The sequence below is a fragment of the Balaenoptera borealis genome (genome assembly GCF_965194805.1).
Source record: "Balaenoptera borealis genome assembly, chromosome: 1".
NCBI lineage: Eukaryota > Metazoa > Chordata > Mammalia > Artiodactyla > Balaenopteridae > Balaenoptera > Balaenoptera borealis.
Window position 1 is genome coordinate 48,419,287 of NC_138860.1, and position 25,008 is coordinate 48,444,294.

Genomic DNA, 25,008 nt, shown 5'->3' on the forward strand with positions numbered 1-25,008 from the left:
AAGTATTAATTGAACGAATGATGGGTTAAGGATTTTGAACTTTGTCCTGAACACTATGGTGAGTCAGTGAAGCAGGTAATACTAGATTAGAGGCTGAGAAGCAAGTCATCAGTTTCTTCCAGTAAGCGATAGTAAGGGCTGAGGTCGTCATCCCCTTGCAGATGAAAGTAGGAGACTTGGGATTGGGATGAGAATGAGGAGTGGCATTCAGGAGGCGGTGCCATTCATGGGGATGGAGAGAAAGGAAAGGAGCAGATTTAGGGAGAGACGAGAATCTCTGTTTGGGACATGTTCTAGATTTGCGGGTCTGAAGTTCAGCAGAGAGGCTGGGGCTAGCGAGAGAGAGGCTTGGGAGTCAGTGGGGCGTAAGGGGCCACTGGTGACCAACATGTTACCACATCTTGCTCGCTGTTCATGACCCTCTAGGAAGTTTGTCTCCCGGCAAGACGGGATATTATTTGAGGACAGGAATACTTCCCATTGTAGCCTTCAGTATACAGCGTGCAACTCAGTGCTAGGAAAATGGTCAGGAACAGAACTTCTAGAGCAGAAAGGAATCTTAAAAATCATATTAACATGAGAGAACGAGGCCCAACATTGTTCAACCACTTGCCTGTGGTCACTCAGCAAAACAGCCATAGCTCTGGCTGCAGGACCAGGTCTCAAGACTGCCAGCCTTGTGCCCTTTCCAGGAGGTCACATTGCCTCAGGGCGGTGAGTTGAGGGCACCCAGGTGAGTGAAGGAGCTTGGGCTTTGGGCTGATCTAGCTTCCTGGAGCCTCAGTTTCATCATCATCAGGATTGGTAGGGGTTGACTGGGTCCGAGTCTCTTGTGAAGCAATGAACATAGTGCCGGGCACCCTGTCGGTGCTCAATGAATGTTTCTTTACCACTCATTTCCCTCAGGAAGATAGGGGGTTTGGAACAACGTGGTCAGGCTGGAGCTGGATGCTGTGACCTGAAAGGCTGAAGGCTGAGCAGCACGATCTTGGACATCAAATCAGCCCTCAGCGATCAGTTAAGAGCCACCGAATAAACACATGTATACGTATAACTGAACCCCTTTGCTGTACACCTGAAATTAACACAACATTGGTAATCAACTACACGCCAATATAAAATAAAAGGTTAAAAAGCAAAAGAGCCACCGCTTTCCTCCAGGAGGTTCCAAGGTGCTACTAGCTCAGGCTACCTCTGCCGAGTGTAGGCGTGGTCCGTGACCCCGCCCTCCTCCTTTCACTCCCCTTTCTAGGCTCCGCCCAGCTGGCTGGCTCCTTGACGCTCCAGCCGCAGGAGGAACTGTTTCCGTGCTGGCTACAGTGTTTGAGGGTTAGGTGCTGCCAGAGAAATAACCAAGGAGGAGGCGTCTTACCTGACTTAGAAGGTAAGGTGGGCAGAAGGAGGAGAGCTGGGAAAGCTTGAGAAGTTGTTTTCTTTGAAGGAGTCCTTGGGCTCTGGGGACTGGAGATGACAGTGGGTGTGGAACTGGAGGAGAGGAAGGAGCGCACAGAGCCAGCTGGCCAGCCCCAGGGGGCCCTTCGGGCCTGAGCCCACCAGAGGTTCCCAGGGTTCTCTCACAATCCACACGTTATTTATGCAAGTCATTTCAGTTTATCAGGCGCGTCTTGTCGTGTGGAGAAAATGAAACTGAAAGCAGGGCTCTTCCCTTGCAGTGTTTTTGATGGGTTGTTTTCATTTTCTACTCTATTTTACCTGGGGTTTCTTTTATTACTATTATTATCATTATCGTCATTTTTATTTGCATTTCCTCAAAAGGAGTCCAAGATGTGGTATTCTTAAACGATTGTATTACACTGAAGTTAGCAGTTGGAGGTGGGCTGGAATAAATAAAGGACCAGAGAAGGAAAGAAGTTCGAAGAAACCCTGAGTCTTCCAGGTTTCTTCGAGCTTCTTTCCTTCTCTGGTCCTTTATTTATTCCAGCCCACCTCACACCCACTGTCACCGGAAGTGTTTACACAAACATTGGGTCCAGAGAGTTCATTACCGGGTGATTGTGCTTCCGCTGCACATTTGATTAGACCTCTGAGGTAGGGGCTTTGACACTGTCGGAGGGGTGAGATTGCTGAAAAATGGTTGCTCTGTGAATTTTGCAGCAGATGTAGTTATATAAATCTTCAGGTAACAGTTTGCTGCCATCTGCTATTTGAATTGGGTCTAAATTGCTCAGATCTGATCAAGGGCAGTTGGATTAAACTGACACCCCAGGTTCCCTATTTGTGTAGTGTGTATATGCACATGGGTGGGGAGACTGGGATTTGTTAACTTTTGTTTTCATAAACGGACGTCATTAGCTCTACCATTTATTGAAGGCTTGATATTTCCCCCTCTCTCTACTTCAATGCACTTTATATGGGGGACTGTATTTATTATTGCCCCCATTTGAGGGAACAGAAAATTGAGACTCAATGATCTAAGGTTACACAATTAGGAATAAGAGTCTAGAATTACACGACCAGGGGCTCACACTTAGATCTTGCTGAGTTGGGAGTCCGAGTTCTTAACCATACGCTACACTAGTTTGAACAGGACCGCACGTGTGCAAAGAACCAGGGCTGTGCTGAGCATGTTCAACCAGAAACACAAACTGATGAAAAACACTATTTTCTTATTAAATGAGGGTTCTGGTTTTTTAAAAAGGCCATCTATTTCTAGTAAGAGTATGTTTATATGGCATTGGAAAAAAAATGTATTAATATAGGTTGAGAATCCTAAAAACAATCACAGCCTTTGACTCGGCATTCAGTTCTTTGAAACCTATCCTAAGAAATCCATTATAAGATCTATCATAAGAAAACAAGCTAAAATAAGCTAAATTTGCTCTGACATTATTTAGAATTGTGAAAAAAATAATCATTTTGAAACTCTGTTTTAAAAGTTATTTTAAAAATCTGCTTCATAGTAGAGAACTGAAAAACCTCTCTGATGGCATATTGCATAGCCATTAAAATGTTTTAAAACACTTGTAATAATATAGGACATTATTTATAGTAAGGCATTAAATGAAAGGAGGCAGGATACAAAGTTACTTACAGAGCATGAGCCCAACTATTTTTAAAAAAAATCTATAGAACTATACTAAAATATTAACAAATACCTGTTCTGGGCAGTGGGAGAATAAAGTAATAATTTTCTTGTTTAAAATTTGTATATATTTATGATATTCTATAATAAAAATTTCTATAATAGATGTATTTTGAAAAAGTTGCTAGTAAAATTAATTTCTCGAATTCAAATGTTTTCTTTTTTTTTTACAAATTTATTTATTTTTGGCTGCATTGGGTCTTCATTGCTGCATTCAGGCTTTCTCTAGCTGCTGCGAGCGGGGGCTACTCTTCGTTGCGGTGCGCGGGCTTCTCATTGCGGTGGCTTCTCTTGTTGTGGAGCACAGGCTCTAGGCGCATGGGCTTCAGTAGTTGTGGCACATGGGCTTAGTTGCTCCACGGCACGTGGAATCTTCCCGCAGCAGGGTTCGAACCTGTGTCCCCCTGCATTGGCAGGCAGATTCTTAACCACTGCGCCACCAGGGAAGTCTAAATGTTTTCTCACTATTATAAAATTATAAAGCTCCTCTCTCATTTCCAGGTGGAAAGTCAGAAGACTTCAAGGGTATTGCCCTTCCTGATACTGGTGGTCTGTAGCCAGATAATTCTGATTTACCCTGACAGGATTTTCTAAGAGTTCCACGTCTCTTTGATCAAATCCCAAGGAGATAAGATTTTCATTTTCTTGAAAAAAAGGCAAAAAATTTGTAACCAGTGGTATTTACCATCATGGAGACCAAGAACCATAACAATCCTCAGGAAAGACCCACACCCTCTACTAATGGGAGGGCTTCAGTGGAAGACAATCATTTGTTGCTTAAAGCTACTAAAAATGAAGACATTAAGCTGGTCCGGCGATTGCTAAAAAAAGGGGCTGATGTCAATTTCCAGGATGAAGAATTTGGCTGGTCACCTTTGCATAATGCAGTACAAAGTGGCAACGAGGACATGGTGGATCTTCTGCTTAATCATGGTGCTGAGACTTGTCTGCGGAAGAGGAATGGGGCCACTCCCTTCATAGTTGCTGGCATCGCTGGAAATGTGAAGGTGCTCAAACTTTTACTTCCGAAAGTAGCAGATGTCAATGAGTGCGATGTTCATGGCTTTACAGCTTTTGTGGAAGCCTCTGTGTATGGTAGAGTTGAAGCCTTAAGGTTCCTGTATAAGAATGGAGCAAAGGTGAATTTGCGTCGAAAGGCAAAGCAGGATCAAGAGAAGATTAGGAAAGGAGGGGCCACTGCTCTCATGCATGCTGCTGAAGAAGGGCATGTAGATGTCGTGAGGATCCTCCTTCATGAGATGGGGGCAGATGTCAATGCCCGAGACAATATGGGCAGAAATGCTTTGACCTATGCTCTTCTGAACTCTGATGGTGAGAAGGTGAAGGCCATTACTCGCCTTCTGCTGGACTGTAAGGTTGATGTCAGTGTGAGGGGGGAAGGAAGGAAGACGCCCCTGATCCTGGCAGTGGAAAAGAAGAACCTGGGTTTGGTGCAGATGCTTCTGGAACAAAAACATATAGAGATGAATGACACAGACATTGAGGGCAAAACAGCACTGCATCTTGCTGTCGAACTCAAGCTGGGGGAAATCGCCAAGTTGCTGTGCCGCAAAGGAGCCAGAACAGACTGTGGAGACCTTCTTGCCATAGCAAGGCGCAATTACGACCGTGACCTTGCAAAATTTCTTAGGCAGCATGGAGCCGTAGAAGATTTTCACCCTCCCACTCAAGACTGGAAGCCGCAGAGCTCACGTTGGGGGGAAGCCCTGAAACATCTCCACAGGATATACCGCCCTATGATTGGCAAACTGAAGATCTTTATTGAGGAAGAATATAAAATTGCTGACACTTCTGAAGGGGGCATCTACCTGGGGTTCTATGAAGACCAAGAGGTAGCTGTGAAGCTATTCTATGAAGGCAGCACACATGGACAAAATGAAGTCTCGTTGTTGCAGAGCAACCGAACCAACAGTAATGTGGTGACATTCTATGGCAGTGAGAACTACAGGGGCTCTCTGTATGTGTGCCTCGGCCTGTGTGAACACACACTGGAGGAGCACTTGGCCGACCACAGAGGGGAGGCTGTGCAAAACAAGGAAGATGAGTTTGCTCGAAATGTCCTCTCATCTCTATTTAAGGCTGTTGAGGAACTACACCTGTCTGGATACACTCACCAGGATCTGCAGCCACAAAACGTGTTAATAGGTAAGTCCCCAGTCTTCTCTTAGAAACGTAGGGTCTTTAGTACGAGAGGAAAGGATTTTCCTGGCAGAACAGGGAAGAACTAGGGTCAGTGTGGATTGTTCAGTTTGAGGATTAATGTAACGAATCCATAGTTACAGGGCAACCTCTCCTGCTACCAGGTATAACCCGTATTCCATGTGGAGGTCGAGGATGCCAATGGAATAGCAGTCTAACCTTATACTGCCCTTGGCAAATACAAATATGAAGGTAGGTCTTGGATGGAGCCAGCTCCAGAAGTTTGAACTCTTAGAGTAGTCTGCAAGTCAGGGAACCTAGAAAGTGTGTTCCTTCAGAGAAGGTGGCAGTTACAGTGAAACTTAATGGCAAAACCGAGGTTACAATTGGGATCCAGGTTAAGATGTGACACAGTGAAACATACTGCAAGCAGGCCGAACAAGTCAGTGTCCACTGTTGCAAACCAAAACCAAAATAAACTAAAGCAACATTCAAGGATACAAGCAGAGCTGAGGGCTTCCTTGGTGGTGCAGTGGTTAAGAATCCGCCTGCCAATGCAGGGGACACGGGTTCGAGCCCTGGTCTGGGAAGATCCCACATGCCGCAGAGCAACTAATCCTGTGCGCCACAACTACTGAGCCCGTGAGCCACAACTACTGCAGCCCATACACCTAGAGCCCGTGCTCCACAACAGGAGAAACCACCTCAATAAGAAGCCCACACACTGCAATGAAGAGTAGCCCCCGCTCGCCACAACTAGAGAAAGCCTGCACAGCAACGAAGACCCAATGCAGCCAAAGAAACAAACAAAAAAACCAAGCAGAGTAGGGAACAAATGTATGGACCCCAAGGGGGTGAAAGGTGGGGAGGGGCGGTGAGATGAATTGGGAGATTGGGATGGACATATATACACTAATATATATAACATAGATAACTAATAAGAACCTGCAGTATGAAAAATAAATAAATAAAATAAAATTCAAAACTTAAAAAAAAAACAACAAAAAAACCCAAGCAGAGCTGAGTGTGAAGTCCCGGGGGGCAAGGTGGTACAGTAAAAAGAGCCCCGGCTTCAGCCATGTTTAAGGAGCCTTGCAGCCTTGTCCCACCACTTTGTAGTTTTGTAACCTCAAGCAGGTCACTTAATTCTGTGAGCATTGGTTTCCTCACTTGAGACTGATAATACCTCCTTCATAAGGTTGTTATGACGTCTAAGTGTAGTATGTCAAATGGACAAGTCATCTGTCCATTGTAGGTGCCCAACAAAGGCCAGGTACTTGTCTAGAGGGCTAAGCAGAAGCAGATAACTAACCTACAGATATGCACTGATATTTAAGCTTGGTGTAAGGGACCAGGGCAAAAAGAAGATGTGGGTACTGAGAGTCAGAGAAGAGTACTTAAGGTCCTGGAAGAGAGAAATAGGTAGACGTAAGATCTGGTTTTAGTTTGAGGACAGGTGCTTGTGGCACTCCTTCCTGGTTTTAAGCAGCTTCGCTGGGGAGACTGACAAGGGCCAGAAATATGTGCAACTCTACCCAGTAAGGAAGAGTCTTTGAGGTTCAGCCAAAGGTGAGGTCCTTCCCAAGTTTACCTGCTGATCTTGATGCAAAAGGGTCACACATCACGTTCTAAAGAAAAATAATTTGTGCCTACCTATTCTTTGAAATTTCTAGCACCACTTCTTCCATTCTTAAGCTTGAACAGGAAAGAATTGATTATATTTCTGCCTCAAGGTGGCGAACCTAGCACATACTGCAGACTCTTCCCTGTGTTAAATCCCTCAAATGATGGGAAAAGGTTTCTAAATGAATTCATAACCGAGATCAACGTTAAAAAAAGAATTCCTAGAGGACAAAATCCTTGAAGAATCATGGAGAGACTAAACATAGATAGGATGGGATTGAAGAATAACACAGGAGCCCAGGACAAATGCAGGAAGCCACAGGGAAACATTCCTCATGAAAGTAGGAACAGTGTAGAAAAGTGCCACTCCAAAGTGATGGAAGCCAGAAGCAGGAGAGGACCAAGGACCAGCTAGCAGGCAGATTGCTGCGTCAGTCGACACTAGGCAGATCAAACCCTGGGCTTCCCCTCTTCCCCAGGGACCAAGCATCTATGACAGACCTTTCTTCTACAGACAGGGGGACTGCTTGAGACACTGGGTCATTGGTGATATCAAGAGAAACAAAGAGCAGTTAAACATGCAAGATTTCTGCCAAAGCAGCTACTAAGTGGCATGTCCTGCTTCCCCCAGAGCTTCACTGAATAAAACGCAAAGCAGAAGCTCTGACGACTGCTTCCCTCCCTCCGCTATGTTGGGTGGCATTAACAGAAGCAACTCGCAGGACGTCAGGGAGTCTCAACCGCAAAGTAAGACTTACAGTCGAAAATCACTTAGGATTTTTAAGAGGTGCCAATACCGTGAAAGAGATGCATGAAACAGAAGAATTTACACCCAAAGAAACATAGCTAACCAAATGTGTAAGTCTCCATGGCTGTTAAAGAAATTGTCACAAACCTGGTGGCTTAAAACCACAGGAATTTAATCTCCCACAGTTCTGGAGGCCAGAAGTATGAAACCAATTCCAAGGGCACCAAATCAGGTGTCAGCAGGGCCAAATTCCCTCTCTACGCTGTAGTACAGAAACTGGGCGTAAGTATTAACATTTTTTATAGCACTTTAACAATGTCTGTTGAAACTAAAAATAAAAAATTGAGGAGTGTAAAAAAAAAATCAAATGTTAGAAGAGATGTGAGGTATTCCATTAGGTACTTTCAAATTTCAGTAGCAGAAAACTCGACTCCAAGTGGCTTAAATAAGTGAAGGGAATTTATCACTTCAAATAATTGAAAGTGGTCTGTGGTTTACGATCTGCACCCCATCTGCCCCTTCAACCTCATCACAAGCAACTTTCTGACTCTGTCCCTCCTCCCCAAGTGCACACTTGGGCCTTCCTTCTGCCAGAGTGGAATTCTCCACGCATTCCTATCTGGAATTCTCTCTTCCCTCTCTTCCCCATTCCACTCACCTACCCAAATTCTACTTTCTGATCTTTTCTGTCTAGGCGTCTCTTCCTTTTTTTTTTTTGGCTTCACCATGCGGCATGTGGGATCTTATTTCCTCAACTAGAGATTGAATCCATGCCCCCTGCAGTGGAAGTGTGGAGTCCTAACCACTGAACCGGCAGGGGATTCCCTAGGCGTCTCTTCCTTAAGGAAAACTTCTCCACCCTCCCCGCCCCCCCACCCCCCAGCCATGTAGCTCTTCTTGTGATACACTTTTAGGGCATCCTGCACTTTTGGCTAGCATTTTCAAAATTGCAATTAATTTAATGTTTATCCTCCTTTAGTATCGGTCTCCTTGCCCAGAGACTCTAAACTCTGTAGGGCCAGGACTGTGTTCTCCTTCCTCACCATCATTTTTTTCCCCTCACTAAACATTTGTTGAATGATTTAATGGGTTCCTTTTAGTTAGACTCTGAGTTTCCTCACAACTCTGATGTCTAAGTTCATGATGAAAGGAGTTTGAGAAGCACACAGTTGTACTGGCCATCATCCTACGTGGGGTTACCCAGCCTTCCTCTCAGACTCCTTTAAGCCACCTCTTCGAGGACAAATTACTGACTCACCCACCTTTCATTTCGTTCCTGACCTCTCTCATCCATGCATCCCTCTTTCTGAGGACTTAGTGGCTTCCTTTACGGGAGGAAGATTCTGAAGGGGGCCAGGAGGCAGTGACTCATTCCAAGCACATGGTTTATTCGTGGTAACAGATGACAACGTCTTAGTGGGCAGTAACTAGTGGGCTTGATTTGGTGCATACTTGATGCTTGGTGCTTGGTACTTAAGCACTTGATTTGGTGCTTAAGTATACTTAAGCATACTTAAGGTGGTCTTGGATTTGGACCCTTGTTGTTTAGTTGTTCTTTAGCTATAGGATGTAACCTTAACTCCTGCCAGCAGCTTCTTTACAAATCTGTGCTCTTTGACCCCAGGAGTTGCATGACTGGGGAGCTGGTTATACTTATCCTCATGCTTCCCCACCGCTTGGCTTGGAACAAATAAAATGTAAGTCCTGCTCTTGGCAGATACCGAAGAGATCAAACGACACAGTGCACATGACAGTGTTTTGAGAAGCAAACAACAAAGCAGATATGAGCTTATCATTGTCTTCCTCAGAGACGATAGATTGTACATTGTGTTACAGACTTATTTAAATTAATTACAGCATGGAGAATGAGGATTTTCAATGCATCTCTACAAACTATCCCTTAGATTCCAAGAATGGCGCTTGCCTGGCAGATTTCGATAAAAGCATCAAGTGGACTGGAGATCCACAGGAAATCGAGAGAGATCTAGAGGTAATTTCTACAAACAATTTACTTTTCCATCTTTCTGCTTCCTTCTTTGTTCATTACCTTACTCCCTGTGGCCAGTTAGAGGATGTTCCTATTTCAACCAGAAGGAAAGACGTCTCAAGGCATTTCCCCGGTACTCATTGCCTTCACTCCCTTGCAGACAGCAGTATTTCCCCAAGTGGGTGTGGGGTTGGCCATCGCCGTGGCCCCTTTCTCTATCTCTTTAGATCTCTCTCTGACCCCACAGGCTGAATAGTAAATACACTGAGCATGCAACAGTTCTTCCAGAATTACCGCCAGGAGATTTTCTCCAAAAGAATTCCACAATTCCTGTAGGAGGTATTTTCTGCCTAAAGACAAAGTAAATGAGATTTCTTTTCCCACTCTATTCAAACACGTGTGCCAAACTCCTAGGAGGGCCAGCGACTAAGGCCCCCTGAAGCACAGCGGAGGGATGGGATCGATCCGCAACTCGAAAGAGACTAAACTTGGCCCCAAAGGTTAAGGTCCTGAAAGAACTGTTTCTCCAGAGAGGAGACAGAACAGAGACATAGCCTCTGCAGACCACAGCTCCCAGATAGATTCTGAGCTTGTCAGGGCAGCTCTTGCCTGGAGTTCTCCAGGGTGCTGAACTTCCAACCCAATAGACAAGAACTCTCCATCCATGCCTGGCCTTTCTGGTTCAGTGGCTCCAGGTCTTAGCTCCTTCCCTGACTGGTGTCCTTCCCAGTGCAGTTTCTATGCTGGCCTCCTTCCTGGTCCTTCTTCCCTGCTGTGCCCTGACTCCTGGGGCCTTCACTCTATTCTGCGGGACCTGGTCTGGCTCCTTTATCTGTGGCCTGACGTAGGCCCGACCCAAAGTCCCAGTTCCCAGCCAGACTCTGAGCATCCCCCTTGTTTAAAACCTTCTCCCTTTGCCCTGTTTATCTTAATTCTATCCGTACTTTGAGGTCTAGCTCAAATTCCTCTTCCTCAAAGCAGTCTGCCCTGACAACTCTGGCCTGGGATTATCTGTTGTTCCTTATAAACCTAAACCTATAAGCTATACTACCTTGAAGAGGTAGTATACTAAACTATACTACCTTGAAGAGTTCTCTATGCACAAGCCCATGCCTTCTCTCCCTGACCAGGCTGTGGAATCTCCTCGAGATTCTACCCGTTTTCCATTTGCTCATAGCCTGCGCCACACCCTCCAAAGTTCCCCAAATAGAGTGATAATTCATAAGCACTTTTGGCTTGATTTATGGCTTTTGTGTAGGCCCTGGGACTGCTGGTCCTGTACGTGGTCAAGCAGGGAGACATTTCTTTTGAGAGGCTGAAGGATCTAAGACCTGAAGAGTTGATGCAACTTTCTCCAGATGAGGAAACTCGGGACCTCATTCATCACCTGTTCTTCCCTGGGGACAATGTGAAGGACCATCTGAGTGGCCTGCTGGGTCATCCCTTCTTTTGGAGTTGGGCGAGGTAAGGAAAACTGAGTGTATATTACAGGCCTCCAAGACAGAGACAGTGAGTGTATTAGTCAGGGCTCTTTATATATATACAAAATAAGGAAATGCCTCATGCAATATTGGGGCTGAGAAGTTCCACTATTTGCCATCTTCAAGCTGGTGACCCAGGAAAGCCAATGGTGTAATTTCACCTGAATCCAAAGGTGTGGGAACCAGGGGAGCTGAAGATGTAGATTCCAGTAAGGGTCTGAAGGCCTGAGAACTAGGAGAGCTGAGGGCAAGAGAAGAGCCGTGTCCCAGCTGAAGCAGCCAGGCAGAGACGGGCGGATTTCCCCTTTCGTTCTACTCAGGCTCTCCGTAGATTCAATGATGCCCACTCACACTGGGGAGGGCCGTCTGGTTTACCGAGTCCACTGGTTCAAATGCTAATCTCCTCGGAAACATCCTCTCAGACACACCCAGAATAATATTTAATCTGGGCCCTGTGTGGTCAGTGAAATTAACACATAAAATTAACCGTCATGGTGAGGTGGGCAGGAGTCAGGCTGGGAATCAGCAGACCCAGGCTTTTCTCTCAGCTTGGCATTTCCTGGCTGGGTGTCATTGGAGCAGTGACTTAACTTCTCTGGATCTGGTTTTCTCCACTGAAGAATAGAAAAAGGATGAGGGAAAAGAGAGAGAGAGAGAGCTCTCCCCTTATGCAGATTTTAGAGACATGCTTTTACTACTCGTATCAAAAGCCAAAATCTAATAGTTCTGTAAAGAGTGGGAAGGATGGAACAACCGTGATAATTCCGTCATTCTCAGCCGCTACAGGACCCTGAGGGATGTGGGAAATGAATCTGACATCAAAAAGAGAAAGGCTAATGGCAAGGTCTTGAAGCTTTTGCAACCTGGAACATCTGAACTTTCCACAAGTTTTGCCCAGTGGACAACTAAGGTATGAACAGCTCCTATGGTCTGGGAGTTATTCCAGGAGGAAGAATCTGTGTCATGTGTTGTGTTGGTTTTCCTAACTTTTTTATACTATGGGCCTGGTCCAACCAAGTGGTGAGAAAGGGGATTTTCCTTTCCCTCCTCCCAGCCCAGGTCCCTTCTGCCCTTTTGAGTCTCTGCTCCAGGCCAGGCCCTCCTGAGAGACTCATCCAGCCTCCTCTTTAGGATGGCCTTGTCACAGCCCAAGAGCCTTTTTCTTTTCTGTGACTCTTTCTCTCAAGCCTTGTTTTCTGAGCGAGGTCTGACTAATAATTCTATTTCCACTGTGACAAGAGCAGCCGATTAAATAGAGTTTAGCCCAAAGGAGGTCCTGCCCCATGGGGCATTCCCATCCAGGGAGACGGGCTGCTTCTGCTGCCAGTGAACAGCCCAGCCTGAGCACCCGTATACACACCTGTTTTCTGTATGAGAGAAGGGAAACTGAAAAAAAAAGAAAAAAAGATGATCTTTCAAATTCCTCCTCTTCCAGAGAAGGTCCACTCAATGTAGTGGAACATAAAAATTAATCACCATTTCAGTCTAGTCAGTACTATCAGAACTTTCGTTATTATTAATGAGCAGACATCTATCAAGTACCAGTATGTGTTAGGCCCATGCAAGGTCAGAGATATACAAAACAGAGTACAGCATCCATGTGGGGCGGAGAGACCCACAGAATGATGGCTGTGGGATACATGCTGGGTACCCCAGAGACATGGGCAAAGCATTATGGGAAAATCCATAACTCTCAAGTCTTTGAGTGAGACCAGCAGCTTCTGTATCTTAAGCCTGATGTAGGACTCTTGCTTCTTCCAACCCTCTTCATTTTTGCGTCTCATTTTGCTTTCCTTCCCTTGCTTGCCTCTAGACCACATATCACACTCATAATTGCTGGCTTAACGTCTCTCCTTCTTGCTACCCAGTAAGTTCCACCAGGGCAGAGACCATCCGTTGTCTTGTCTGTCATTGTATTCTTGGCATGGAGTAGGTGTGCCATGACTCTTTGCTAAATGAATGTCTATAAAAGTTCAGCTAAAAATTAAACTTGTAGAAACAAAGACATTTGAAACCAGAGCAGATGATAGTAATAGCTAACGATCACATAGTGCTAACTCTGTGGCAGCTGTAGTTCTCAGGACTTTGCATGAGTAACCACAGTTAATCTTTACAACAGCCTCTGAGGCAATTAGCTCCATCTTGCAGGTGGGCAAACTGAGGCACAGACAAGTGATTTGTTTCAAAGGCACAGAATCAGTAAAGGGTGCAGCAGGATTTGAAGCTGGGCACTCTGGCTTAAAGGCCATGTGCTAACCTGTAGCTGATAGAGATTGTCATTTTCTTTTTCTTTATAATGTCTGAGACAGAGAAACAGGACTACAGGCAATAGAAAGGAGAAATCCAACCTCAAGACTGAAGTGCTAATAAAAGTGGTTGCAAAAGTAGAAATAAGAGAAGTATAGAGCACAAAGCACAGAAGAAGCAGGTGATGAAAGCTATTGTTTCCCTTCTTTTCTCACTCTCCACTCAGTGTTAAATGGAGCATTATTTTCAGACCATATAGGAAAGTCGTTCTCTTGAAGGTTAATTATCTGGCCTTTACTTTCTGTTTGAAAGCAGAAGCAAGGTTTGAGAAAATGCAGTGGTGTTGGGTAAATTATCAATCAAAGCCCAAAGGTCCGGAGGCATAAGAAGGAAGGACAGAATTGAAATGAAGATGAAAGTACAAATAAAGAAAAGTGCTATCACTAGAGAGATAAAGGTTATGGAGGTGATGGGACGTTATCAGTCATCAGAGGTGATGGGACGTTATCAGTCATCAGACGTGATGACACAGGCAGGTTCTAAGGTGCAAAAATGTAATTTTAAAAAGTGCTTCCAGAGAACAAGATACAACAACGAGGAACCTGGGAGACAAGGGGGTTGGAGAAAATGGGGCTGAACCCTAAGATGCAAGACTCTATCATCCAGAGAAAGGAGCCTCAGTTTTATTTATAAACATGAAAAATAATGGTAGAACTACTTTTTTATCCTCAGATAATTTACGTAAGATTTTATTCTGATTGTACTTCAGATGACAAAAAGGATACCCAATCTACTGTAATAGAAGGTACAGAATTGAAAAGCGAATAGGAAAACAGAGATCCAGAAAAAAAGATAATACAAATGAGACCAAGTATTAAATGTGCCAATTCCCCTAGAGAAACATTTAAAACTGGTTAAAAATAAAAATATAAAAACGTATTTAGTCAGCAAAGTCCTACTGCATAGCACAGGGAACTATATTCAACACCCTCTCATAAACCATAATGGAAAAGAATGTGAAAAAGAATATGTATATATATGTATAACTGAATCACTTTGCTGTACCAGAAATTACAACTTTGTAAATCAACTATACTTCAATGAAAAATTGGGAAATAAAAAAAAAAAAGGCCACGCACTAAAGCGGCTCACTGCACAATGTTATGATGCCGTCAAGTCCACCAAATCATTTACTTGCCAAGGAAATTGAGGCTCAGAGGTGGAACCCCAAATACTCAGGGCTGGAAAGCCAGAGGTTGGTAGAGCTGGGAAGAGAATTCTGTTCTTTTGTCTCCCAGTTCATTGGTTCTTTCCCTTAAACTTCATTGACATATGTTGAATTTTTTTAAAAAAATTTTCCATTTGTCCAAGTATTTTATTTGCATATTCCATATTTTTTTATTTTTTAAATTATTTATTTTAAAATTTTATTTATTTATTTATTTAATTTCGGCTGTGTTGGGTCTTCGTTTCTGTCCGAGCTTTCTCTAGCTGCGGTGAGCGGGGGCCACTCTTCATCGCGGTGTGCGGGCCTCTCACTATCGCGGCCTCTCTTGTTGCGGAGCACAGGCTCCAGACGCACAGGCTCAGTAGTTGTGGCTCACGGGCCCAGTTGCTCTGCGGCAGGTGGGATCTTCCCGGACCAGGGCTCGAACCCGTGCCCCCTGCATTGGCAGGGAGATTCTCAACCACTGCACCACCAGGGAAGCCCCATATGTTGAATTTTGATTGACTTCAAGTCTTATCTTTTTGTTTTCATTTTCAGCTTTGTTGTCCTGTTGATTTTGGTGACTTGCCCATTTTCCTGGGCGTGCAACCAGTTTTCCAGTGTGGACTCCACCTTCTTCACACGGCTGCCTCTCCTCGCACACATACGTGCTCAGCATTTCTCACATGTGCTCCACACATAGTGCCCCCAGGCAGGCTTCTAGTCACCAGTTACTCTTCCTAAGGGACCCTCTGGCTTCATGGTTGTTGCATCTTATTCTCTTACTCCAGACTCTTTCTACCTATCAGAGTCATCTACAAGAGGAAGGCATTATTAATATGAGAGCAGCTGCCCTGGGACACCTAGGGACAAGGAGAAACATGTAACCTTTGGAAACATAATTACAAAAACAAAACAAAAGAAAGAACAACCACACTCACTATGGCAATGGCTGCAACGCCTGGTTTCAGTCAGGACAACCTTCTTGAAGGAGGAGATGTAATCAAGTATGAATTTGGAAGGGTGGCCACAAGGATAGTGCTACTGTATAGTGAGCAAATTTCCTCGTATAGTAGCCAACGATTTCCTAAACCATGTTTTAATGTAGTTAATTTCTATGAAAACAATTCTCTTGGAAAATAGATACATGAATTTAAAGATATTTATAATTCCACATCCAAACACAACTACAGTTAGCATTGTGGTGTACGGTGCTTACTTCCATTCTTTTCTTTGTATTAATTTGCTTTATTAATTAGTGGAAATTTTGACATATGTTCAAATTTGTATTCTGCCTTTTTGTATTAACATTCAGGATTTATTTTGTGTTGCTACCACGTTTTTGTGTAATTTTTTTTTTTAGATTGACCAATTTGTGATGAAAGAAATGAATAAGTTTTATGAAAAAACAGGCAATTTTTATCAGGACACTGTGGGTGACCTGCTGAAGTTCATCCGGAATTTGGGAGAGCACATTCTTGAAGAAAAGAATAAAGAGTTAAGTCATGTATGAGAAGTCATGTATGAGATGAGAATAATTTTAAAATTCCAGCTCTAAATTTATATCTGCTATTTGATGGAAAGAAGAAAATTTATTTTGGTGAAAGTCATTCCTCCTTCTGTTTGGAAAAGGGCCATCACAAGGGTCTTACAGTCAACAGTGGACATGCCCTGCAGGTTCTCCTCTTCCTTTTCGGTTTTTGCTGAGCCCCCTTGAACAGCAGGCTAGCAATTCTTGTGTGAAGAAACACAGGGGACTGCGTGGCTGGGTAAAGCGAATGTAGCATTAGAAGAGTAGCCCCGTGTTAATCCAATTAGCTTTTGCTACCAAAAATCTTAGCTGCAAACTCACAAAACACTTGCAGTTTTCAGGGCTCTTTTGGATTTCAGCACTGTAGATAAGGGATTGTGGGATTGTATTATGTACACTTTATGGATAATAAAACTGAGGTTCATAAAACTTAAGTTGCCAAAGTTTAGTCCATTAGTTGAAGAGTCAGGAGATGAATCTTGCTCTGTCAGATTCCAAAGTCCTCATTTATTCTGCTCTAGAAACCAGGGGAGCAAAAAAGATTTCCAGGGCCATATGCTATAAAGGGGGGATACAGAGTTTGGGGCAAGAATATAAAAATATTTATGTTTCATTTCAGGATGAAGTCAATAATTGGAGAACCTTCCCAGTATTTCCAGGAGAAATTTCCCGATCTGGTCATGCATGTCTATAGGAAACTACAGAACACAGAATACACAAAGCATTTTCCAAAAACTCACAATCTAAATGAGCCTAGGTGTGATGGAGGTGGTGGTGGTGAGCAGGCTGGCCAGCCCTAGTGCCTTTTGAATTCAGGGAAGTACTTTTTTGCTGTGTAATTCTGGGCGAGTCACAACTCTCTGGGCCTCTTGACATTTTTTTTTGTTTTTGGCCACACCACGAAGCATGTGGGATCTTAGTTCCCCCACCAGGGACTGAAGCCATGCCCCCTGTAGTGGAAGCACGGAGTCCTAACCACTGGACCACTAGGGAATTCCCTGGGCCTCTTGACTAACCTGGTTGCTTGTGAGCAATGAATTGGATAGCTGATGTGTCAGTTCCTGGTGCCATGCTCAGCATTCTCCACGTTTACAACAAAAAAAGCATATGCTCAAACTACCCTAGTCCTTTCTAAGGGTAAAGCTTAGTGGCAGGAGCTGGGAGAGCATCCTGCTAAGATTCGTCTTGTCAACTGCACCAAAGGAGTGAGTTCCTAGACCTCTAATGCTTTATGTTTTACATCAATTATCTCATGAAATTCTCCCAACAACCTTGCCAGATAAGATTAATATCCCCTTTTAGGAACTGAAGAGCCTGAGAGACTCAGGGAAATTGAACTCCTTGCCCCAGATTATACAACTTGCACAGAGCGCAGTATAAATGGACGTGGTGTTATTGTTACCTCTCACTCAGCACCTTAGAACTTAATTACTAGCTCAGAGCTCTTCTGCATGAGACCCAAAAGGTCAAAGGGGCTCTGGGTGGCTCATTCATTCATTCAATATTTGTTGAGCGCTAACTAGTATAAGTCTAAGCACCAACTGTATGAAATGCATTCCTTCTAGAATCACCTGTGTTGGTTTTCTATTATGTTAAGGCTGTATTTCTCAACTGTAGGCAATCTTGCCCTTCAGGGGCCATTTGGCAATTAAAATGTCTGTCAAAGCTGAGGGTAGGGGGTTGTACTGGCATCTAGTAGATAGTGGTCAGGGATGCTGCTGAACATTCTATGATATGCACAGGATAGCACCCCCGAAACACAGAATTATCCAGAAGAACAGAATTATCAGTGACACTGAGGTTGAGAAGCTCTGCCTTAGCGGGCTGTGCTACGTTTGAGCTGGCTGGGAGCCCACGACTGCGGACTGTGTGGCTCACCTCACAGAGGAATGACTCGAGTTTGATGTCTTGCTTTTGGATCTGCAGTGAGACCGTTCCAGGTTCACCCCCTCAGGAAGTCCTCTGAATGCCCTCACTTTCCACACCCCCGTCTGAGTGTCCTCTCTGGCTCCCTGGCACCCGTGGCCACACCAGAGCATTGCTTCTCTCCACCCAGAGCATGCTTCTTCCCCACTGGAATGATATATATATCATTGGCTCCTTCGGGCCAATGATATATATATTTTTTGATGTGTATCATTACAGCCTAGCAAAATGTCTGCCACATGGTAATGACCAATAAATATTCATTGAAAAATGAATGATCCATCTTCATACATGAGTAATAATGCTAGGATACATTTCGAGGGTGTTTTATAATTTATAAATTACACCTGCATATTTTACCTCTTTTAGTTTTCAAAATAATCCTGTAAGATAAGTGTTGTGATCGTCATTTTGCAGATGAGGAAACTAAGGTTAGAGACGTGTTGATTTCCTCTAATGCATGGGAAGTGTCACTGTCTGAATTTGAAAAGATTTTCTGGCATGAAGTCTGATGTTCTTTCCATTTATCCTCACGGCGGTTGTGAAGATGAAGCTTTGTAAGGAGAGGGGCTGGGAGAAAAACCAGTGTCTTAGGTTCTTTCTGAAAAGGAGATGGTCTTGACTTCCCTGGTGGTCCAGTGGTTAAGACTCCACATTTCCAACGCAGGGGGCACGGGTTCGATCCCTGGTTGGGGACTAAGATACCATATGCCACAGGGCGTGGCCAAAAATAAATAAATAAATAAAATTTAAAAAGGAGGTGGTCTAAAAAGGGTGTCACTGAATGAAATTAACAAGTAGTGGAAGAAACAAACTTAAGACTTTTCTTTATGGTTGTAGGAGCAGCAAGGTTGCTTTAAGTTTTAAAAGTAAGATTTGTTTTTCTGATTTGTAGTGAGTACTTGGATATGACAATCAAATGCCCATTTGTAAAGCATATTCAATAAAACTTTGAATTATCTGAATGTCTGATTTTCTCTGAGTGACATTTCTACTTTAGAGAGTAGGGATATCTACAATAGAAAATGCTCAGTGATTAATTCCTGGGTAAGTTTTAAGAAAGGCATCCTGCTCTTTAATAATGGGAAAAGGAGCCTAATTTCAGCCCTCCATTAATTCGGGAACAATACGCACCTTGGGGGTCCTTGCAGAAAAGGAAGGGTCTGATCATTGTACTCTCTACTTTAATCCTCTAAGGGTTTCTGTGGACATGCTGCAAATATTTCTTATTCAGTTGCCATTATCACAAACGTTTAATTGAGCTTGTAGTTCTTGTTAGGTACTGTGTTAGGCAAGGTGATTCTGTGCGTGGGCTTGTCAAGCAGAAGTGCCAGTTACACAGAGACGAGGGGAGCTTGCCTGCCTAGAATGCACTGAACAAGCAACATAGGAGAGAAAATTATGGTGAGAATAATAGTTCCCACCTCTTGAGCACCTACTGCTTTCCAGAGCCTAATGCTTTTATATATGACATCCCATAACAAACATGACAATGCCATAAGATGCAATTATTCCCATTTTACAGAAGAGGCAACTAACGCTCAGAAAGGATTGCTAAGTTGCCCAAGTTCATATGGGTAGTAAGTGGAAGAGCCAGGGTGCAAACCCAGGTCTGCAAGTCCAAAGGGTGTGGTTTTTCTGGAGAGCCCAAGATGGAGAGTTCAGGTAGGCTGGATGGTCTTTGTGAGCGTGTGTATCGGGGCTTTCATCCATTCCTTCCTATTAAAGCCTAGGAGGTCAAGGTTACCCATGGCCTTCATAGCAACCAAATCCAATGGTCCTTCTCTGTCTTCATCAACCTCACACCACAGTTGATTCAGCTGACTACTCTTTTGCTCTTGCACCTGTCTTCTTTAGCACCTGCAGCACCACACTTACCTGCTTTTCCTCCCCAGTGGTTGCTCCTCCACAGTGTCCTTTGCCAGCTCCTTCTCTGCTCGACCCCTAAACATTGAGTGCCCCCAAATTAATCCTCAAGCAATTCACTTTTCCTCTTTTCTCCATGGATGATCTTTTCAAATGCCATGACAAGTATCATCATAAATAGACAGATGATATCCACGTTCTGAAATTTATCCACGTAATTGCCTACAAATTATCAGTCTTGTTTGCTTCTTTTTTTCCCATATGCCCTACATCCAATCTATTAATAAGTCCAGTTGGTTCTCTCACCAAAATAAATTCTAAATCTGTTCACAACCCTTTGTGTCTGCTGTGCTCAAACTACCGTCATTTCTCATTTGGACTGAAGCATGAGCCTTGTAACTGACTATTGTGTTTTCATCCTCGTGCCCCAACAATCTTTTCTCCACAAAGTGATCTTGAAAAAATATAAATCACGTCAGGTCGCTTCCCAGATTAAAATCCTTCAGTGACTTTCCATGGCAGTTAGGATAAAACCCAGCTGTTCCCACCACACACAGGGCCTTATGTGAGCTGACAGTGTCTATACCGTCGTGCCCATTGCTTTGCTCTCGTACCTTGCAGGCTCAACTCCTCCCACACTGGCCTTATCTCTGTTCCTCAAAAATGCTGAGACCAAGTCGAGGTCAAGATGATGGAATAGGAAGACTTGGGGTTCACTTCTTCCCACAAGTCCCCACATCTCTCCACTTCTCCCCACATCAAGAATACATCAACAAGTGGAACAATTCGCACAGAGCACCTGCTGAACACTAGCCTAGGACCTCAGACACCTAAAAGGACAAGAAAAGATCCCCACATAACTGGGTAGGACAAAGGAGAGAAAGGGAAGAAAAAGAAAAGAGGAAATGGGTTGGGACCTGCACCCGTGGTGGATAGGTGAAGGAGAGGAGAGGAGGAGGCCCGGGGAGTTGCACCCAGGGAGGCCCCCCACCAGTGGCAAAATATGCTGAAATAGAGGGGGAGCTTCAGGGGCTATCAGAAGAAAGTGCAGTGGCCCGTCTGTGGCAGGCAGGACAGAGCAAGACTTGCACAGATGGTCTGGGCCACAGTCCTGCACGCCCCACCCTGAGATGGGTGTCTGCCAATGCTGGCAGGGCCTGGGTGTTGAAGTGTGGGGTTAAGAGAGTGGACCTGGGGAAAGGACTGCTGTTGGCTGCGTGGAGATGGCCTGAAGGGACGGGAGTGAGGACCTCTGCAGTGGGGAATGCTTCTGGAGGAAGCGTGGACTGCCTTGGAAGTGAGGCACCATTGTTGAGTGGCATGCAAAGGGCAGGGCCGCCATCGTGGGCCTCTCTCCCCACACACCAGCACCTGCCTCTGCAGGCACTGGGTGGGACTCCCAACAGAGTGAGCGCTCATGCCCCAGTCTGTCACAGCTTCCTGCCAGCCCTTGCCTCCGTGGGCCCTAGGGGGGGATCCCATGGGAGCGAGCGCACACACCCCAGTCACAGCTGCCTTATCCCCCTTCTGCCTGAGCAAGCACGTGCACCCCAGCTGGTAGCCACCTCTTGTCCCTTCCACCTAAGCAAGCAAGTGTGCCCAGTCAGTCGCTGCCTTCACCCCCTCTCATCTGGGTGGGAAGCAGACGCCTCAAGATGGCCCACAATCAGAGGTGGGGCTGAAACCAAAGCTGAGCCCCGGGGCTGTGCAACTAAGGAAGAGGAACTGAAATCTCTCCATGCAGCTGCACACGCCATGGATTAAACCCCTGCTATCGGCCTGGTATAGCCAACGGCTGCAGAAAATCTGAATGGACGAGTGCTCCCACAGCTGAGACCAGTCTAGCTTCAGCAGCTGTGGAATTTAGGGGCAAGTACACATGGGAGTTGGGCCAGGTCAGAGTCTGAGCTGCCCCCACAGTGCTCACAGCAGGTCCAGAGACCTACCTAGAGGTCTTGCAGGGCCTCCTGGGGAGGCAGGGGTTGGCTGTGGCTCACTATGGGGGCAAGGACACTGATAGTAGAGGCCCCAGGGAATTTTTTTTGTTTTGACTTGTTTTATTGTTGTTGTTTTAATTTTTAAATTTTACTTATTTATTTATTTAATTTTAAAATACATTTTTAATTTTTCTATTTTTATTTTTTGTTTTTGCTCTTTTTTTGTTTTTGTTTTCTGTTTTTTTGTTGTCCTTTTTGTGTGTTTATTTTTGGTTTTCTTTGCTTTTTTTGTTGTTTTTGTCTTTTTTTGTTTTTGTTAGTTTTGTTTTTATTGTTTGTCTTGGTTTTTTTGTTTGTCTATTTGTCTGTTTTCTTTCTCTCTTTTTTTGTTTTTTGGCTGCACTGCATGGCTTGGAGGGCCTTGTTTTCCTGGCTGGTGGTTGAACCTGAACCCTCGTGGTGGAAGCGCCAAGTCGTGGCCGCTGGACCGACACAGAATTCCTGGCCCCAGGGAATATTACTCAGCATGAGCTCTCCTGGAGGTGTCCGTCTTGGCACCAAGACCCAGCTCCACCCAACAGCCTGCAAGCTCCAGTGCTGGACACCTCAGGCCAAACAACCAGCAAGACAGGAACACAGTCCCACCCATCAGTAGACAGGTTGCCTAAAGTCATACTAAACTGACAGACATCCCCAAAAACACACCTTGACATGGCCCTGCCCACCAGAGGGACAAGACCCAGCTCCACCCACCAGAGTGCATGCACCAATCCCTCCCACCAGGAAGGATATGCAAGCCCCTGGGCCAAACTCACCCACCAGGGGGCAGACACCAGAAGCAATTGGAACTATGACGCTGCAGCCTGAGGAAAGGAGACCACAAATACAGTAAGTTAGCCAAAATGATATGACAGAGGAATATGTTGCAGATGAAGGAGCAAGGTAAAAACCTACAAGACCAATTAAATGAAGAGGATATAGGCAATCTACCTGAAAAATAATTCAGAGTAATGATAGTAAAGATGATTCACGATCTCAGAAATAGAATGGAGGCACAGATTGAGAAGATACAAGAAATGTTTAACAAGGACCTAGAAGAACTAAAGAACAAACAGACAGTGATGAACAATACAGTAAATGAAATGAAAAATACACTAGAAGGAATCAATAGCAGAATAACTGAGGCTGAAGAACAGATAAGTGAGTTGGAAGATAGAATGCTGGAAATCACTGCCATGGAACAGAATACAGAAAAAAGATTGAAAAGAAATGAGGATGAGTCTCAGAGACCTCTGGGACCACATTAAACACACCAATATTTGAATTATAGGGATCCCATAAGAAGAGAAAGAAAAAGGGTCTGAGAAGATATTAGAAGAGATCATAGTTGAAAACTTCCTTAACATGGGAAAGGAAATAGTCACCCAAGTCCAGGAAGCACAGAGAGTCCCACACAGGGTAAACCCAAGGAGAAACACACTGAGACACATAATAATCAAACTAACAAAAATTAAATACAAGAAAAAATATTAAAAGCAGCAAGGGAAAAGCAACAAATAATATAAAAGGGAATCCCCATAAGGTTATCAGCCAGTTTTTCAGCAGAAACCATGCAGGCCACAAGGGAGTGGCATGATATATTTAAAGTGATGAAAGGGAAAAACCTACAACCAAGAATACTTGACCCAGCAAGGATCTCATTCAGATTTGACAGAGAAATCAAAAGCTTTACAGACAAGCAAAAGCTAAGAGAGTTCGGCACCACCAAACCAGCTTTACAACAAATGCTAAAGGAACTTCTCAAGGCAAGAAACACAAGAGAAGAAAAAGACCTACAAAAGCAAACCCAAAATAATTAAGAAATTGGCAAGAGGAACATATATATCGACAATTACCTTAAATGTAAATGGATTAAGTGCTCCAACCAAAGACATAGGCTAGCTGAATGGATACAAAAACAAGACTCGTATATATGCTGTCTACAAGAGACCCACTTCAAACCTAGGGATGCTTACAAACTGAAAGTGAGGGGATGAAGAAACATATTCCATGCAAATGGAAATCAAAAGAAAGCTGGAGTAGCAATACTCATATCAGACAAAATAGACTTTAAAATAAAGACTGTTACAAAAAGCAAGAAAGGACACTACATAATGATCAAGGGATCAATCCAAGAAGAAGACATAACAATTGTAAATATATATGCACCCAACATAGGTGCACCTCAATATATAAGGCAAATGTTAACAGCCATAAAATGGGAAATCAACAGTAACACAATAATAGTGGGGGACTTTAACACCCCACTTACACCAATGGATAGATCATCCAGACAGAAAATTAATAAGGAAACACAAGCCTTAAATGAAACATTAGACCAGATAGACTTAATTGATGTTTATAGGACATTCCATCTGAAGGCAGCAGAATACACTTTCTTCTCAAGTGCACACGGAACATTATCCAAGATAGATCACATCTTGGGTCACAAATCAAGCCTCAGTACATTGAAGAAAATTGAAGTCATATGAAGTATTTTTTTCTGGCCACAATGCTATGAGTTTAGAAATCAATTACAGGAAAAAAACTGTAAAAAAACACAAACACATGTAGGCTAAACAACATGTTACTAAATAATCAATGGATCACTGAAGAAATCAAAGAGGAAATCAAAAAATACCTAGAGACAAATGACAACGAAAACACGATGATCCAAAACCTATGGGATGCCGCAAAAGCAGTTCTAAGAGGGAAGTTTATAGCAATACAATCTTACCTCAAGAATCAAGAAAAAGCTCAAATAAACAACCTGTCCTTACACCTAAAGCAACTAGAGAAAGAAGAACAAACAAACCCCAAAGTTAGTAGAAGGAGAGGAATCATAAAGATCAGAGCAGAAATAAATGAAATAGAGACAAAGAAAACAATAACAAAGATCAATGAAACTAAAAGCTGGTTCTTTGCAAAGATAAATAAAATTGATAAACCTTTAGCCAGACTCATCAAGAAAGAAAAGGGAGAGGATTCAAATCAATAAAATTAGAAATAAAAAAGGAGAAGTTACAATGGACACCATAGAAATACAAAGGATCATAAGAGATTACTACAAGCAACTATATGCCAATAAAATGGACAACCTAGAAGAAACAGACAAATTCTTAGAAAGATACAACCTTCCAAGACTGAACCAGG

The 25,008-nt window shown here is 43.8% G+C and overlaps 1 protein-coding gene across 1 annotated transcript; it reads left to right on the forward strand.

The window, feature by feature from the left end:
* Positions 1-1,266: 1,266 nt before the first annotated feature.
* Positions 1,267-18,978, forward strand: RNASEL (ribonuclease L). Its single transcript, XM_082385489.1, has 7 exons — positions 1,267-1,384; positions 3,605-5,269; positions 9,539-9,624; positions 10,880-11,085; positions 11,880-12,012; positions 15,920-16,053; positions 16,707-18,978. Exons 2-7 carry the CDS (start codon positions 3,793-3,795, stop codon positions 16,885-16,887), a joined length of 2,217 nt encoding a protein of 738 aa, XP_082241615.1. The 5' UTR covers positions 1,267-1,384; positions 3,605-3,792; the 3' UTR covers positions 16,888-18,978.
* Positions 18,979-25,008: the final 6,030 nt, after the last annotated feature.